This window comes from Sander lucioperca, chromosome 12 (assembly GCF_008315115.2).
Source record: "Sander lucioperca isolate FBNREF2018 chromosome 12, SLUC_FBN_1.2, whole genome shotgun sequence".
In the NCBI taxonomy this organism is placed as follows: Eukaryota; Metazoa; Chordata; class Actinopteri; order Perciformes; family Percidae; genus Sander; species Sander lucioperca.
In genome coordinates this window covers 5,444,061-5,464,017 of record NC_050184.1, presented here as the reverse complement: position 1 = coordinate 5,464,017, position 19,957 = coordinate 5,444,061, and the positions used below count along the sequence as shown (strand labels likewise).

General features: G+C 39.5%; 1 protein-coding gene across 4 annotated transcripts in view; it reads right to left on the bottom strand.

Annotated features, from left to right (window-relative positions):
• slc16a4 (solute carrier family 16 member 4) overlaps positions 1-19,957 on the bottom strand; it is a 52,809-nt gene that overhangs the window by 6,095 nt on the left and 26,757 nt on the right. For all 4 annotated transcript variants that reach the window (XM_031286726.2, XM_031286724.2, XM_031286725.2 and 1 more), the window contains 2 exons: positions 18,158-18,369; positions 9,035-9,128 (listed from right to left, as the gene is read on the bottom strand). In XM_031286726.2, coding sequence (XP_031142586.1) covers positions 9,035-9,128; positions 18,158-18,369 — 306 coding nt within the window. The remainder of the gene's footprint in view (positions 1-9,034; positions 9,129-18,157; positions 18,370-19,957) is intronic.

The following is a 19,957-nucleotide window of genomic DNA, read 5'->3' as shown; positions in this document are numbered from 1 at the left end:
AAGAAAAAGTTGCGTGAAGTAGGGTGAAATTTGCTGTCGCAACATTCCTCGCAAAAGTTGGGATTTATAAAGAATTTCCATGCGTAAAAATGTGCCCAGTTTTCCGCAACATTTTGACCATGTGTGTGATCGTGCGTAATGCTCCCAAGGTTTTGTAGACTGCGTTTTACTCCGTTGAACTCCGATGGTAACACAAAATATCACATGGATAAAGTACTCTGGATGCATAGTGCACAGCCTGCATGTGAGCACACTCTAAATTTTAATAATAAAGAAATATTATGCTATTTATTATTTCTTCTAACTCAAACTCATTGGCCTTGGCTCATTTTCTGTGAAGAACATAACAAATAACTTATTTCCAATGACTCCACAGGGTACAACCCCCTACACATACTGTAACTATTACATATAAGGTGTTCGGGTCTACTGGACCAGAGTGTAATAATTGTAGGTGCTATGAAACTTAACTGTGTCCTCCTCCTAACTGGGCCTGCTGTGTGTGTGTGTGTGTGTGTGTGTGTGTGTGTGTGTGTGTGTGTGTGTGTGTGTGTGTGTGTGTGTGTGTGTGTGTGTGTGTTTCTGATTGTAGGTGTCTGTGTGTGGGAATGTCTTTCTGCACCTGCTATTCCCACACAAAGTTACAAAATTGTTACATTTCAAGCACTTTTACCTGTTCTGATTAAGTTCTAAGAAATGCACCAATAATGATCAAAAATCTTGTTTCTATTTTTTACCTTTTTTATAATTGAATTTCCTTGTTTTCTCACAAAAAACGAAAATGATCATATGATCATAAATGTGATCTCACATGCATAAATGGCAAATATGAACCGTAAATTATGTAAATATCATTTTTAATTGAGCTAAATATGTTAAGTATTAAGGCTGTGTAACAAAAATATGAACACCACACAAGGGTTAAGGCCTCCAAACAGGATTTTGTTTCGATGTTCTACCTCTGTTAGGAGCACATCGATCTCACAATCACTGAATCGTGTTTTTTCCCCATTTTTCCGTTTCATGATTGGTCATCAAGGGCTTCTTACAAGGCTGCTATATTCCTTGATTGATTAACATGGACCTTATTAGGACAAATATGGGACAACCTTGGGAGGAGCGTATTTATAACGAGAAGAGTGCGTACCAATGTGCACCGCAAGGTTTTATAAATCAGAATTTAGTTTTTGCGTATGGAAATTCTGACTTTTTGGCGCACTAAATCTTTTAGAATAGAATCTATGCACAGTTTTGTAAATGAGGCCCCTGGACAGGGATTTTTTCCCTAGCCACGTTACTGTTTCACCGAATTTCCTTCCTGTTCAACTGAAATCCTCTCACACGCAATACTGAAACGGGCTTATAAACACAACTGAAATGCTCTCATAAACACCACTGAAACGCTTTCATAAACACTACTGAAACACACTCACGTGCTTTACTGAAACTCATATATATATTTCAATAGCCTTTATGGGAGCGTTTCAGGGTTGTGCACAGGGGCGCCGTATAGGGGGGAAAAGTTAGGACAATTCCAAAGGCCCATGACTGACAGGGGCCCCAACAAATAGGTAAAAACTAATATAAAATTATTAAACCATCATCATTCAGTAAATATATATATATATATATTTCAAATATAATAATAAAATTAATGATCTCGTTTTTACTTGTTTTTGGCAGTAAAAGTTAAATATCCCCATTGACCAAAAAGTAAACATCCATATTCACCGACCACCCCCCTGCATGAAATGGTTTGGTCCTGCCGTAGCGCACTCAGTGACGGACGGTGTTTAGTTGCAGCAAAGCCGGTCTACCTCTAAGGGCCCTGACACACCAACCAGACGGGCCGACCGTCGGCAGAAAAGCCAGTCGGACTGATCAGTCGGGTCCCGAGGTCCAAAAAATGCCTCAGAACACACTGAGGCGACGCCGACTTGAGCGTACGCTCTGCGCGTGCGCGAAACGTAATACGTCTCCATACCAGCAGCCGGCGCTGCTCTGTATTGTTTCCATTAACAGTCTGATTATTTCCCAGAAAATGAGAACCGGCAGCTGATTGGACAAACGCGTCACGTGGTTCTTTTTTCTCCGGAAATTCACAGCCAGACTGTCATGGCGGCTTGTTCAGAATACGATCTCATATTGTACTAAAATAGTTCACCGAAACGTGTTTCTGAAAACATTTTAAGCGAGAAATAGGCCATGCAGTTGCTGAATCTGTCTTCATTTCAGATTGACAAAGGTCAGTTTAAAAGATTTTCGTCAGATTTTGAGAGACTCATCCGCTCCCCATTTCCGGGTGAGTCCCGACTGCCCTGTCCCCGACTGAACATGTTGGGTCGGCCAAAATGAATGCCGACGGCTCCTTGGATGGCCGACGGCACGGGACACACGGAACAGACTCGAGTCATGGACCTCGCCAGACGGCCCGACGCCCGATTATCGGGCTGGTGTAGCCTTTCCACTCCCTATTCAGCCCCATTGTACCTACTTTGGTTGCAGTTCCACCAGAGTTCCACTGGGGGTGATCACGGTCCAGTGCAAAATGAATGGGACTCTATGGAGCTAGACGGCTAAATTTGTCTCTTTCGCCTGATTGTCGTTGAGAAATCTCAGATTTGATTGTAGTTTTTGCAAGTTCAACATGGATTATAGGTTGAAAGTTGAATGAACGAGTACTTATGTCCTTTCGATTTCTTACAGATTGAGTCGTTGTTGCCCATAACACGCTAGCATTCTGCTAATGAATGCTGATTGGTCAGTGAAGGACTGATTGCGATCGGAGATCCCGCTTGACGGCATCAGAAGCAGAACCAGAATGTCAGAGTGAATATTTCGGCGTGGTCTTTAAAACATTAGCAAACCTCTTTCTAGCACGTGTATTGACAGGGAGAGCCTTACCTGTTAGCTGTGTTGTCGATGCCTCGAGAGAAAAAAGGAAGCGACTCAGAGCTTGCCGTAAAGCAGTATCTCTGGCCGTATATGTGTATGACGTCATTGACATTTTAAAAGGCTTTTTAGAACAAAAAAGCCACTTTAAAAAAATCTAACACCCAGCGGTGTGTATTTTCTTAGCCTCCCCTTTCAAATGCAACATTCAAATTACTAGACAAAAAATGATATCCTGAGAAAAGTGGATTTTGAGGGGTATAGCTCCATAGAGTCCCATTCATTCTGCACTGGCCTGTGAGCCTATATGGAACTCTGGTGGAACTGCAACCAGTTCAGCAGCCGGAAGTAACGAAAGAGTGCAACTTCTTCCCTTATTAGAAATTCTTTGGTTGGTTCTTTGGTTGGTTTAATATAGAGTCTATGGTTGCAGTGAGTAGATGCGCCAGAACTAGCTACAGTGACCATGATGTTACCAAGTAACGTTAAATCAAAATCTGGTTTTCAAAAAAAGAAAGAGAGAAAAGAGAGCGAGGAAAGACAAAGGAAAGGGTGTCAAACTGTAACCCAGTTTTTCACCAAGAAAGGTGGGTAGCCTATAGTCTGTGAGTGGTATTAACCTGTTGGCTTAATGTCCATAGTGAAATAAGCTAGCTAGCTAGCTACAGACTAGTGTTAGCCTACATTTAATCACCATTTAATCAGTGCAGGGAAACGTTTAGCAAGATATTCATATTAAATCATTATCCCTGCCCCTTTTAGCAGACTTAACATGATGAACTATGAGTCAGCAGCACCCCAGTCTCCCCCTAAAGCCTGGTTCACACGGCAGGATAAATAGGCCGATTTTAGCCCCGATTCACCCCTTCCGACAATCTTAAGGATGCTCCGATTATTGTAAAATAATCTGATCAGATATTCCTGCCATGTGTGGTGTGTTAAGACTGCTCTCGTCTGCTCGGAAGGACGTCGGGACCGCTCCGATCTCAAATCGGGGATATCCAACATGTTGGATTTTTTTGGCCCGATTTCTCCTCGTGTGTGGTGTCCCCCGGGGACAAACGAGCACGCAGCCTGTGGACTGTGGCGTGTAGCCAATCAGAAAGCGAGGTGACGAGGCGGCGAGGAAAGCACCGGGAAACAAAATCAAAACAGCCGGCGGCATGGCGCACCAGAAAGTCCGGTGGACGTCGGAGATAAGTATAGCAAGTATAGTCCATGCTCGCGTTGTCTCCACTTCTTTGACCATCGCCTTTTCTTTTGATAACGTTTTTTTTCGGTTAAAAACAAACTACAAACTATCGCCACTGCATCCTCTTCGTCCGCCATGATTGTTTACTCTGAAGTCACGTTTGATCTCGAGGGATTTTACAAGATTTCCCGTCTGACCTGGGAATGCTCGGGAGTCAAATCGGTTCGTGTGTGATGTGTTGATTTTGCCGTGTGCTGCGCACCACACACTGTACGACCAAAACTGTTAGACCCGTGATTTTCTATTGCCGTGTGTGGGGTCTCTCAGGATTGGAAAATCGGCCGACAATTTTAAAATCGTCCCGTGTGAACCAGGCTGTGCCCCTCCCTGTCCCAGTGAAGAAGGTGAGCAACATTGTGTTCAATGACATGCCAGTTAGCATCATTGCAGGGAGTCTGTGGGGATTTCTCTGTCTTTCATTAATAATTATAATAATAATTAATAATAATAATAATTTTGTTAAGAGAATTTTCCATTTTGTCAAATTTTACAATAAAAATACATTGAGACTATAAAAGATGGCCTTCAGCACATTTTTTATGGTTGCTTTTAATCTTGCATCAAATAGTGAACTGCATACTAGACTTGCATGCATGTACAAATCACCAGCAGTAAATATTGTGCTAGTACTAGTATTGAACTACAAGAAGCAAGACAGTTGCAAGCCTTTAATTATAGTTATGTAAAGCTTTTGATGGGACAGTTAGGTCCTAGAGCTGTGGTGACAACAGCTGCGTAGAGGGGGCCCAATTAGATTTTTTGTCATGGGGCCCAAAGTTCTTGGTGGCGCCCCTGGTTGTGCATGGGAGCGTTTCTGTGTTGCGCGTAGAGCGTTTCAGTAGCGTTTTTAAGAGCGTTTCAGTATTGCACGTGAGAGGGTTTCAGTAGCGTTTATGAGAGCTTTTCAGTGTTGTGCGTAAGAGCATTTCAGATGGCCCCTCATATTTGGCCCCCCCCCCCACACACACACACACACACACAGCAGGCAGAGGCGGGGGGGAGAGAGATACCCGTTTCTCTTCAGGAGACTTGTTTAAATTATGACATAGGCTATATACATTAGATTTAGTATTTAGTTCATACTCACACCAACCTTTATAATTTGAATTGCTAATTTCCATTGGTTGTCCCTGGGCATATACCGTGAACTACAATAATATAGAAATGATAATTCGACATAACACTAATAGGGACACCTAGGACACGCCAGTGCATAGGCCTACTTCTTTATTTAATTTAAATTTACTTAAACTAATACACTAATAATAGTAGGGATCGCGTCCCACTCTTTTGAATAAGTAAGGGGTGTTTGAGCTAAACTCTAAACAATAAAATTAAAGCTCAATAGGTTTTATTTTTCAATATTATTGCAATAGTTGTAACATTGTGAGGTTTTCTTGTCCGGAGATTGTGGTTATATTGTTGTGGTTTTTATCTAGCTGTTATTTTGGAGCACTGCAGGTAGCCTCTGTGCTGGGGGTGTTGCGCAAAACCAGCAAGAACACATCGTCTCAAACTGTTAACAGAGTTTTCTGTGCTTGTGAAATTGCGAGTTCATTCTTCCACGAACAACCAGCAAGAACGTCCTCCCCAAGAACACAAGTCCGTTCTTTGCATTCTTGAGATTGAGAAACAGCCAATGACTTTTTTATCACTTTTTTTGTCATACTATACTATGAATTTTTATTACTTTATTCGACATACTACACTATGACTTTTATCAACATACTATACTATGACTTTTTTCACTTTTTTCAATATACTATACTATGACTTTTTTGGACATACTATACTATGACTTTTTTGGACATACTATACTATGACTTTTTAATAACTTCTTTAGACATACTACACTATAACTTTTTTTTTTTCAACCCAGGCTGAAAATATAGCCCCAATAGCTAGAAGCATCATCAACCGGACAATAGCTCACTGAGATCAGCACTTGCTTTCAGACACTGAAGACTCTAAGTTCAAGCCCCAATAGTTACAAGATGACCATGTTATACGGAATTGGCCGTTGTGCTTCGGATAACTTCCCTGTTTGTTTTTTTAGATGTTTCTGAGCAGCAATACACTGGTCTGAAATGATCAGCTCATTAGTTTGTGTCCTAGTCCATGATAGCCACACCACCGCCGCTCTGTGGATTGTTATTGGAATGATTATCCCAGAAGCCTGGCTGAATACATTCACCGGAGGGCAGCTAGCAGCTACTACCGCATTACTGTTTTTTTTAAGGGGGGAATACACTTCAAGACGTGACATGACCTGTCCTCTGGAGGACATAGCCACACCACCGCCGCTCCATGGATTGTTATTGGGATGATTATCACAGAACACTCGCGTAGCTATAGCGAATAAGATTAACGTAAAAATTGGCCGGAATTCTCCTTTAAAATGCTCGGCCCCGACCATTGCTAAGGAGCAGCTATAATTTTCCTTGTATTTTGTGTTTCTGGCAGCTTCTTTGTCAGAATTTCAAAATGATAAGTCAGATTTGTAGCTTGAGTGTGTGCTGGAAAAGGAGTACCATGCCATGCATGCATGCTAAGGTAAGTACAGTTTAGAAGACGCTAAACAAAGACAAAAATGAATGCATAGAAAGTCAGCAACAATGAACCAAAGTGAACCTGCAGTCCAGAGGATCCATTTAAAACCATTCAAGAAAAAATAGGTACCACTTTCTAATGAGGCACTCTTTATAAAGCATTTATAGTTGTTGCTTATTGTTTTTGTTGCATACTCAATTCTGATTGGTCAATTATGGCATTCTACGGTCTGTTATTTCTGAATAGCAGGCTGCTGCTTTGGACACAGTTCTGATTATAGACTGTGGAGGACCATTTTTAATTCAAAAAGATCATTTTTAAAGTAATATTTTGTGTCAAATTATTGATTTCTAAGTAGCAGTGCAATAAGCCGCAATAATGATCCCATCACTGCATTATCCCTAACCTAATGATCAAAAATAGATCATTATTAAGCCATTAATAAGAACAATTTTTGGGTTGCAACGTTGTGAAAAATACCAAGGGTTGTATTGTCTTCTAGCAAAACATTTGCTTTATCTTTTTAACTCTAATTGGAAAAAGGACAGTTTGACAATTTATGGAAAAGAGCTGCTGAACATCTGAACCAATTAATTAGTTTTTATAAAATCCATGGACATTTATAACTGCAGATTTGATGGCTTCTTAGAAGTATTAGAATATTTATGCACTACAAACATAACTGCAATATTGCCAAATAATAGAGGATAAACACCATCAAGAGAGATTTACAACCTAGCAACCCTAATGTTCTTGTTAATAACTTATATATAAACATGATGTAACCATAAATTAACCATTTAAAAAGCCATTTCTTACAACAAAACCTTTTATGAAGGTTGCATTTTTAGAAGGTGGTACAAAGAAATTACATAGCCGTCGGTTCATAAAATAATTTTTGAGGATACTTATGTTTGTCAAATATTACAAAATGTTCACATATTCTTTTTTTTTTCCAGATAATGGACATTTAACATTTTTTAAAAGTAAAATCTTTATGTTTCCTATTTTACATACACTTTTACATTCTTCATATGTCTACATTACAGAGAAGAGCTCACATTTTTAGCATGCGGGACTTCAGTGTAAACTATACTGCAGGTGACTCAGTCCTCTGTGTTCCTATTTTGTTTTCTTTACAAGAGCCACATTGACATTTACCTTCTGAAAAGTAAAGTGGCCCCATAAAGCAGAGAAGACCATATTGAAGCTGCTGCTGCAACATTAAACAGACAGTTGGCCATCCAGAAGAGCTGGTAAACAGAGCCACATGCTATTTCCGTACCACCCTAAAGGGGGCCATTAGTCACATTTCAACCCCGAAATCCATAAGCTCCCCTGAAGGGATTGCCCAATACAGTGGGCAGGTACCATTTCAATAGGTTCAAGGAAACCCCCTCAGTTTAAATGGGGCCAAATAGGGGCACAAAGAGTTATTTTTCCTAGAAACATATTCACAGAAGAAATCACGATGAGACTTCTTGCAAGTTTCACTGTTCTATATATCGAAGATGAAAACAGGTTTGATTCACACTCCAGTTCATGTATTTTGCAGATGACTAATGTTTTTGGTTTTTCTTTTTGGCTTGGTTATTAGAAGGGATCTGCCACAACCTGAGTAACAGAAACACTGTAACAAAACAACTGATTCCAGATTACAAACAGCTCTCTACTAAACTAACAAAGGCAATCTGCCATCACTTAAACAAAGTGACCCAAACCCAGCCAAGGACACAGCACTGTTATTCTACTTGACTTGCTTCAAGGCAAGATGAAATTGACCCAGTCACCCCTGTACGCATTTTTGTCAAAGCAACCCCAAAGTCCCAGTCTGCATTGAGGGCTGCCCTATCTATAGGCTGTTTTTTTCCTGTGTTTCAGTTTTCACACTCCATAGTGACTGACTGCACACACACACACACACACACACACACACACACACACACACACACACACACACACATACACACACACACACACACACACACACACACACACACACACACACACACACACACACACACACACACACACACTTGGAGGCACTGCAAGGAATTCAGGGCCCCATGAAAATATGTGCCACACACACACACACACACACACACACACACACACACACACACACACACACACACACACAGGGACAGGGACACACATGTACATACCTCACCTTGCCTTCTGTGCTGTGTTACAAATCACTTTAGAACAGTAACGTAATGGCTAAAATCCCATAATGTATGCATATGCAGTGCATATGTATGTGATTGTTATTGTGTGCATGTGGAAAAGTGGGTTAGCACATGTCTGACTAAAAGGTTTTCCATGACATGATCCACTCACCAGCCAAAGGAGGTCCTGTGAGGCAACCCAGGCCAACAAAGAACATGGAGAAGCCCATGGAGTTGTTAAGTTTCTCCGACCCCACAAGATCTACCTGCAGAGCAGAACATCACATTAAACCTTAAGATCCTCACACACTGGGTAATCTTCCTTATTTGCATTTTAAAATTGAAAGATAAGTGTTTTGTATGCATTTCAGTACTGTGCAAATCACATATACTTCACATTACTACCATATTATAAGAAACATTTTCCAAAGCGTACAACAATCTTAAATGGCTGAATGAAGCTTTCTGGTGGCTATTGGTATGGTGCAATAGCAAGTTCAACATGATGGATTACCTGTCAAAAAAGTTAAAAATATCTGCAAGTTGATGGTGCATGAAATAGGAAGAAAACAAATACCTGCCTACAGAGTCGGACAAACAGCTTAAAAACCTAAAAATTATTGTAAGCTTTGGGAAATGGTAGGCATGTACACTTGACTTGTAATGAATTGTCAAACATGCACAAAGCCACAGCATTTAGTAGCTTCTCGTTCTGGCACCTGACATGGCAGCAGCTTGACGGTGAAGTAACGACCTACCCAATTCCCCTACTCTTCAAAGTTAGTGATTAGTGTGTAGTGTAACTTTGATTTTTAACATTAAAATGAGTCGCCACAAAAGAAACTCAGACAGATGAAACAATGACCTCTGAAAAACAAAGACACAAAATCAAACAGTATAAAATTGGAGAAGCTAACGCTAACCCTGATTCATAAGCAGCAGTGTGTATTAACTGCAACTACAGGTACATTTAATTGCTTTTCTAACATTACTGATGTCAGAAACCTTTTGCTGCTCAGATTTAGTTGTTGTCTAGTGTTGGGAGTAACGCGTTACAAAAGTAACGCAATTACAGTAATGTATTCCTTTTTGCTGTAACGCAGTAATATAACGCATTACTAATTAAATTTCGGTAATATTATACTCGTTACAATCTCAGTAACGCGAGTTACAACGCATTTTAACGCAACATTTAGTGGTGCATTGTTTTTTTTAAGAATTCACCAACACCGCGACACATTTCTTCACAGGAAAAAAAAAAGCCGTATTATTTTCCTGTCGCTGTATTCGATGGTTGAGATGACTGCAGAGACAGATACATTTGCGAGATGGATATTATTTTCAGGAGTTATTACACTGCGTTGAAGTGAGCTGTCCTGTTTCTGTTCCCGTGGTCAGAACCAGAACCAGAGACGGTACGGACAGCATGTATGTCCCAACAGGTGACGGTACGTCAGCGGCTGACAGATATAAACATGTCGGGAATTAATGTTGAGGCTTGCTACACGTAAATATCATTGCATTTTTATCAGCCGTGGAGAGTAACTATGCCTGTAGTGGAATGGCTTCGAATGACGACCAAAAGCGCTTGTCTTTTACTGTGACCATTTACTGTTCAATATGTTGCAGTTTTACAAACAAGAAAGTGAACAACTTGAGCCTGACGGACATGTTGCATCTCAGTAAGCTAGCAAGAGTAGGCTACACAACAGACAACTTCCGTGTAGCCTACTTCAAAATAAAAGCATTTCCTGTGACGGTGCGCAGTAAAACTAAATTACTGTTAGGTAATAAGGTTGTGTAGGCAACCTTTTCACAAATCAGCTGTAAATCAAGTACTGTAAATAATGTTAATAGTGAGTTTTAATCACACTATAATTGAACATTTTCTTTAGAGTGTTTTAACCTAAACAACATGAATTTCTTATTGAATTGCTATAAACAAACATTTTACAACAATGCCGTACTTTTAATTGAGTATTTTCATTTTCTCCTACTTGCCTATTATACGTTTTACTTATCTATTTTGTATAGCTTTAGTTACTTTGCATATTTATATTAATTATACAAAATATGAATAATCTATGATGTATTAAAGTGGATAAAGAGGAGACTTTATTGATCCGGTGGTGAAATTCACAAGCTAGCTGCCAAATCAAACTTCCCCTGTTATTTTGGTGAAAGTAACTCAAAAGTAATGCAAAAGTAGTGTAACGCATTACAATTCAGAGACAGTAATATTGTAATATAACTAATTACTCTCAAATGACAGTAACTAGTAATCTATAATGTATTACATTTTGGAAGTAACTTGCCCAACACTGTTGTCTACCAGCCCCAGTGCTCAAAGACCCGTCAATCAGTTTAGGAGTGGCAGCAGGTTCCAGGCCTGTGTTTCGAATGTTGGAGGTGGGGTGTTACTTTTGTTTACATTTGAATTACAGATTGTACTTTTAATGGACATGCCTGTCATCACAAACGTCCTTAAGTCAAACTAGGTGAGTTACCAGCATGTTAAAGGAGATGTAAACACTTGACCTACTTTTCAAAACCTTTTGAGGAAATTCAGTGATTTACATCAGCAGGCAGAGACAAGCTTTAATCTGATTGAAAAAGATAACTGCTTTGACTGGTTCTTCTACTCAACTTCAGAAAAGAATAACTGATCACACTTTAGGCCCGAAGCATGTCTTGCCCTTTTAGACCCAGTGGTGTAGTCCAGGGTATATGCTGGTATACGGCGTATACCTACTTATTTTTCAGTCAGCATTGCGTATACCCACTTCTAAATCCCCCCTGATGCGCACCATTCAGTAATATCTGTGAGCCAGATTGCCCATTTTTTCCTCAAGGATAGTGAAGCCATGACCCACCCTCCTCTGCCTCTAATTGGCTGGTACTCGCTGCTTTCACTGATTAGATTGGTTAACTTTAGGCATGAGGACTGATGAGCCAATCAGAGGCAGAGTAGGGCGGGTCATGCCGATGAAAATATCGCTAATACCTCAGGTGCCAGTGAAAACCTCAGGTGCCGGTGCCACTTGACTACGATAACGGCAGCAGACCAAACAACAGATGAAGAAATAACACAAGCGGCGGTGTGCCACCCCAGTTGATGGAAGACATAATTCTGAGGTAAGTTTTAAGGTGGTTTCCAAATGAATCATTATTTTAAAGTGCCCATATTATGAAAAAATCACTTTTTCTGGGATTTGGGGTGTTATGTTGTGTCTCTGGTGCTTCCACACACATACAAACTTTGAAAAAAATCCACCCATGCTGTTTAGAGTGAGATACAGTTTCTGAATGTGTCCTGCCTTCAGTCTCTGGGTGAGCTGTTCAAAATTGGCAAAAACGAGCAGGCTAACCGCAACCATTAGCTCGTAGCGTTAGCATGCTAACGCTATGGCTAACGCTAGCATGCTAACGCTAGCATGCTACCTCGTTCTCAATAGCAAAGCACTGCTACAACACACACAAGTTCACCATAATCTACAAAAGAACTACTTCCATGTGCGCCCTCATTTAGAAGTCTCCCAGCTAATCCTGCCTTGTAACTGACCAAAGTTGTAGAAACAGCCTTTCTTTTACTGTCTATGGAGCTAGCTAGCTGACATGATCTACATCTGAGCTACTGGGCATGTGCAGTGCAATCAAAGATAGTACAGAAGAAGAAGAAGAAAAGAGGTCTCACTCTGTAGCTAAAACAGAGACCAGGTGAAAAGAGGATCTGCAGCAGTGAGATAGAGCACTGCAGTACAACACAAATATGGTGTTTTTTGAAAATTAAACCATGTAAACCTATTCTGGTACAACCTTAAAATACAATTATGAACCTGAAAATGAGCATAATATGGCTGCTTTAAACTACTGGCAAATTGCCAGTGGCAATATGACTGCACATTTAGAGGAGAAGAGATAACACTATGTTTGCCTCATGATAAATACATTTTACATTCATCCAGGCTGCTTGTGTGACCAGTAGTAACTACAAACTGCTCCTAATCAAGTCATGATCATTTTATAATAGTGAGCAAGTAGAAATGACAGATTTTTGGGTAAACTAAATCATAGTCTTACATGCCTCAGGTATTTGTTCTGAGGTGTGGCATGACATGACGATACTGGATACTTAATATGTTGTTCCACCCATAAAGGCAGTTAGGAAACATCTCCAATGGTCTGCTAAAAGGATAGTTTTCCCCTTTCAGTGCGTGACACAATGATGTAATGAAGTAACGTTCTCATGGTACAAAGGTCCCCACACACAAATACACTTATTGTGAACTCAACAGATTGGAGAGTCTGATTACTGGAGGGGTCTTGCTTGGTAAATGGACTACAAACTGATAGTATAGTGACACTGATGCTGGTGTAAAAAAGTCAAACGATATTGGAAGCACACCTTGGCACTCTACTATACAGGTACCCTGGATTCTGCTACATTTATCTGCCTTCACTAATCATTGAAATTTCAATGCCCAGTAATATGATAAAGATGCCATGATTGTATTTCTTTCTGGAAAACAATTTTATACCAAGTGCCTATTTGAGACATTTCTTAGACCTTTGAATTTGAATGAAAGTTAGGTAAGTTAGTTATTTTATGTGTCTGCAATTTCCTAATAATTACTGTACTGTACTACGGTACTAATTATTGGGAAAATAGATAGTTCTGAGCTATTTGAGTTTAGTTGTGTTGAGTTTATAAGCTGTGGTTGATTGTTAGTGGGATTTCCTTTAAAAAACTGCTCCATTTATCATTTATGCTATAAAGTATATATAAGGTATATATATATATATATATAAGGGCTGTCAAAATAACGCGTTAATTTCGATTAATTAATCTGAGAAGAAATAACGCAGATTAACGCAGATTAATCCATTCCATATTGACGTTTGACCCGGAGCCGTTCTAGCCACCATTGGACTGTAAAATGAAGGAGGGACACGAGAATGTGCTGCCTGGATCATTAACTGGAACATTTACTTGTAAAAATCTTCTTCCTGCCAACCCTGGCTACCGAAATCTGGTGCCACTGATATGTCTGCTCATATGTCTGCTATATATATATATATATATATATATATATATATATATATATATATATATATATATATATATATATATATAAGGTGTTGTGTCTGTCGACCCCTTTGGTCCAAACTCAAATATCTCAAACAAATATTATTATGTAATGTAATGTAATTTTGTACATACTGTGCAATTCATCCTCTTGGGACCATATACAGTGTCCAAACTACTGTACAGTATATGGTCCCAAAAGGATGAATTGCACTGACTTTGGCAATCCCCTGATATTTTCTCTAGTGCCAACAGCAGGTTAAAGTTTTCACTTATTCAATAGTCTTTTATTTATTTTATTTTATTGATATATTTTTTATTTGCAGGATAATCGCCAGAACATGTGTGTTGCCGTTGTCTAACTCCGTTCTCTTTGGGAAACAACAACAAACTTCGAGCTAGCAAGCTACAGGTTGAAAATAAGAAGTTTTTAAGAAAATGTGGATTGTGCAACAAGGCAGGCCTACTTGGTTCTTTCAAAGAATGATTGTAGATTTAAGATTTAATGTACAAAGAATATGTTTATGGGATTTACTATCTAACTGAGACGTTGTGGGACCGATTGCCGGGAATTTGCTGTGGACAAAGTACACACAGGGCGATACATTGGTAAGAGCAAATTACGTTTAACCATGTATCCAGCTAATTTATATAGCTCACTGTAGTGGCAACTTGTTAAAAACCTTCCTTGCCACTGATTGCAGGTAGTAAAGGGTTCTGACTCATGTAGATCATCATGTCCAACTTCAACATGCAAGGCTATCCAAAGAACGAGGCTCATAGAAAGTAAAAAATGGTTTATTCCACGGATGTGATCAAAAAAGAAGATAAACAACAAGGGTATCGATATACAGTGCTGGAATATCCAAAAACTGTCTTTGTGCTGAAATCCGTGATCTACAATCAGCAGTCAGAAAAATTGTTGCTCCACATCCTGCTCTATTGAAGCCTAAACTACACTAACTTCACTTAGAGAAACCAACTCAAAACTGTCCAATAGCAGGACAGACTAGTGGAACATGAGTTTTAATAGGGCAAAACACACATCAAAGCACCTTCTATAAAATGATCTGGATTCTAATGTATATTGGACTACATATTTTAAATGTCATAAAACGATTTACTATTGCAATGAAAATAAAATACCAAAAACTATAAACAATAAAATATGGCTCTTACACTCACGTTACTGTATAGCAGGGACGTCGTTAGGCCTATTTTAGGGGGGCTGAAGCTACCCCAAAATGTCCCTAAGCCCCCCTAAATAATAATAAGAACAACAATAACAATTCGATTTGTCCTCATTCATATTTAGATGCAACAAATGATATATATATTAGGGATGTCCAGATCCGATCACATGATCGGAAATCGGGCCCGATCACGTGGTTTCAGACTCAATCGGAATCGGACGTTACCTCCCGATCAGGACTCGGATATATATGTATATGTATTCTCATTATTTTTTAACACATCTATAGTTATGCGGTGGCACAGAGTTAGACCCTTTTGACTCCACACAGAAACAGCAACGCGTGCGGCATGACATCACTTTGTTGCAGAGACGCTATTGGTTAAATGCCGGCAGCTTGAAGCGGAAAGCGTGAGTATGTCTGCGGTCTGGAGGTATTATAAAGTTGAATTATTATAGAAGTATCGGATCGGGACTCGGTATCGGTAGATACTCAAAATCAAATGACTCGGACTCGAGGGCAAAAAAACCTGAAATCCCTAATATATATATATATATATATATATATATATATATATATATATATATATATATATACACACCGATACACGTTAATGATGAAAGGAAGATTGATTACACGTAGTGATACAGAGTGAAATTGTAAGTTGTTTTTAATTACCTGCTTACCTTTAGCTACGTTTTCTTGAGGTAAAGGAAAGGGTGTTATGGTTTGGACATTTCTGTTGCCTGGTTTTGTATGTTTCGGTTGCCTGTATTATCAGTTCTGTATGTTTCCTGTGTTTGTATATTTATTCTGTATACTTCTGTTTAGATATCTCCTTGTTTATTGTGTTTACCCTGTCCTGACTGTGTTCTGTGTATTGTGTATTTTTTTGGTTAATTCCTGTGTTCTCTGTTCTCTGTGTTGTGTCAAGTTTCTGTGTTTAGTTGATTTCATGTTTTTGTCGGTTGTTCCTGTTTCCTGTTTTATTTTGGTAGTCTGGTTTTCTGTCTTGTCTCGTCCAATTTACTTCCCTTGTTTTCCCGCCTGTGTGATTGTCTGATGTGCTCCACCTGTTCCCCAGCCCTGGTGTCACCTGTCTTGCGTCTTCTCATTACCTAGTTTATTTAGCCCCTGTGTTTCCTTTGTCTGGTGTCAGATTGTTTTGTGTCCTCGTGCCGTCAGCTTGTACCCGTTTGTGTCTTTATTTTGTGAGTTTGTGTTCCTCATTTTGCTAGTTTTTTCTCTGCCAGTTGTTTCAGCCTTGTGCTTCTTTTTGTATTTTTTTCCTGTGGTTTTTCCAGCCTCCGTGCTGCCGTTTTTTGTTCCGTCAATAAATCCTCGAGCTTAACCCTTTCTCCTGCCTGCCTCCCTCTCACTCTGCGTTTGGGTCCGCTATTCTTCGCTCCCCGCAACAAAGGGGATATTTTGGTTTGCTATGGAAAACTATAGTGTAGCTAGAGTGAATGAGCGAAATACAAGAAATGGTTAACTTAGCAAGCTAATCACAACTCTTTATTCATTGCCAATAATATAACCTATTGCTATAGTAGGCATATTCTAAAACAATATCAATCCCCATACAATGTCACTGAAAACTAAATGTCATAGGGTCCCTGTTAATGCTATTACCAGATGGATATTGGAAGATATTTCAGCAGAGAGAAAGAGAAGCAGGAGATTGGCAGGGCAGTTGATTCTGAGGGAGCCGGCGTGATTGAGGTCAGTAATGGTCTATAGGTCTAAGGACTGTTTTGTTTTCTTCTAACAAGAATTTGTTGACAGGTCTAGGTACTATGCATAGCCTAAACTAAATTATTGCATTATATTTATTATATATGCTAGCTATATTCTAACCAATTTAACTTTCTGCATTCATTGGCTGTGATAAATTAAATAAATATGTAGATGTTGCCTAAATGTAGGCTAGGCTAAAGATGAGCACATTCCCACAGATATGTGAAAATAAAATGAAAGCAATCCTACATACAGTACATACAGTATATACAGTAATCATTACTCCAAATCTTTTATTCCTTCCGCGATCAGGTTATTGTATTTAGACAGTAGCCACTTTTAATAGGATCCCTATTATGATAAAGTATGCAGTGATGCCTATTTTTTTCTTTTTCTTGTACTGCTATTTGTCATATTTGTTTAACTTACCAACTTATTAGCTGTCTGGCCTCTGTCTGTTTTTGGACATTTTGGATGTTGTTTAATGTGACTAATTTCCATTTCGAAGTCATGAAATTAGCATCAGGGTTTTGTTTTATCTTAAAGGATAAGACAGAAGAAACAGATTAGAAATGGAAGAAGAGGATATGTCTGTCACTGTTAACTGGTACTTGTTAACATATTGGTTTCTTGACTGGTTGTTGACATAAGTGTAGCTCTAATACAGTAACGAAAGATGTGAGTGCAAAGATTTTGCAAATGCAAGTTACAAATACCCTGGGGGCTAAGCCCCCCCTGCCCTTCAATCCTAGTGACGTCCTAGTGATGTATTGTGTGAACAGTTAACCTAATGTGGCGTTTTCTTTTGCCGGTGCAAATGTTCCACCGAAACATGTTCCTTCCCGAGAACATTTTGCAGAGACACTGTCTCTGCGACCAGAGCTTAGCGCCGCCCAAGACGATTGTGAATGGTTCAAAGAAATGCAAACAACCCTGAGCATTTTTTTTCCCTAACCTCGAATGTATGTGCGGAGGAGCCAGACCTTACTCCACAGCGTTGTGGAGATAGGTCTGGCAATACAAGACTACTCATTTAATAAAATATCTCAACAACCACTTGGTAGATAAACATTTCCATTCATCCAATTACTTTGGTTTATGACCAAATACCTCCAAAACTATTCCCATCAGCCTCATTTATAATTTGTGTTTAATGCTAAACAGCAAATGTTATCATGCTAACATGCTAAACTAAGATGGTGAACATGGTAACATATTACATTGCCTAGTAATAGTAATATGTTTTTATGCATATGTTCAGATAGGCTGGTCTTCTTACTAGAACGGGCAGCAGCAGAGCCATGTATCCACCACAGAAGATGGCAAAGAAGACAGCGTAAACCATCAGCAGGATGTAGGAGGTTGCCATCGGGGAGAGCAGGTTGACCAGACCACAGAGTATCAGGTAGGCCTTGTGGTAGTGGTATTTATGGAACAGGTTCCTGTCTGTTACCCAGCCCGAGGCCAGCTGGGCGATGGTCTCTGTGATACCTGCAACGGAGAAGAATAGGCAAGGCTTATGAATGTCAAAGTGAAACTGTAAGATGAAGGAGAGTCTTGAAAGTGAGACCAAAGAGTGAAAAATAAGGTGTGAAAAGGAGATTTCATTTAAAAAAAAAAAACTTTCAGTTTTTTTTTCTTAGGCTTTAATTGTCTTTATTTTAAAATAATGTATGTACCCAGAACTCCTTAAATAAAATACAGTAAGATGTTCCTTACTGTTTCTTTAAGGAAGGAGTAACAGAAAAGTGGCCGACTGGGGAATGCATTCAATAAAATATTAAGGTAACAGGAAGCTGCTCTTTGGTAATGGAGTTTTTGATGGAATCCAAAAAACATGAGCATCGCTGCTATCTTCACCTTCAGATAAAAATGTCTTCAATAATCAAGAAGCTTCACATTTAACATTTAGAAAACAGATCCAGCCCAGCCACAGATGTCCTAATAACTTTGGTGACACCCTAGCTTTTCCTCTCGGACCACCATGAGGTCTGTTTTTTAGTGAAATATCTTGACAGCTATTGAATGGACCATGATATCTGGTACACACATTCATGTCTCCCTCAGGATGAATTATAACATTGTCATTTTGGGTATGTTAGCATTTAGCTCAAAGCACCTTTGTGCCTAAGAACAGCCTCACAGAGCCACTACTGTGGCTATAGACCCTGAGTCTTGATGTCATAAAACAGTAAATACATTTGTCTTTTGGTGTTGAGATAATCCTGGTGGGACTTTAGTACAAACGCTGCCACAGCAGACCACAGTGGTCAGAGGCTGACAGCATTTTGAACTGATGCTTACGCAGAAAGAGTTAAATGTCAAAGTCAGCCACACCAAGGCAAATTGTAGTTTTAGGGCAGCTATAGTAAACTATGAAGGCATCTTGTGAGTGTTACGTAAAATCGTATGCAGTAGTTATATGCTTAATGAAAACAAAGCGTGGAAGGGGCGCAAGTGTGCATCTATACGTGCGTGCATGCATGGGTGTGTGCATGAATGCGTGTGTGAGGCAAATACAGAATGTGAGGGAAGAATGCTGCTCTGCAGCAAAACTACACAGGTCTGCATTAATAACAAGCATGTCTAGACAAGTCTATTTTAAGTCCTATTTGTTCCTGTCCTTGTGAATATTTCCACAAACAGTGGGTGGTAACATATCCTATCTGTTAACATCTGTATTATACTGACAACACCCAGGCAAACTATTCATTTTGCACTCCATCCCATGTGATTGATTGTTTGCTCCAGTTGGATGTGATGACTGGGCAGATATGTGCTGTTCTCTGCTGAGGTCAACTGGAATGCGATAGGCGGTGTAGAAACTGCAGTGGTGTATTGACCGCTGCAGGAATAGCTACAAGCAGGTAGAGCTGAGCCATTGATCAATGAAACAAACTGGTTCTATGCAGATCAGAGTTACCCATCCTTTGCTCAGCCTCTGCACCACAACTGCACAGGCTACAGCCACTGAGTTCAACTCAGTTTGAACTCAAAACAGATGAAAGTTCTACTTAATATGGACGAGATTGTGTTACCAAGCACAGTATGCAGATTTATCATTATTGTGAACAAGGTT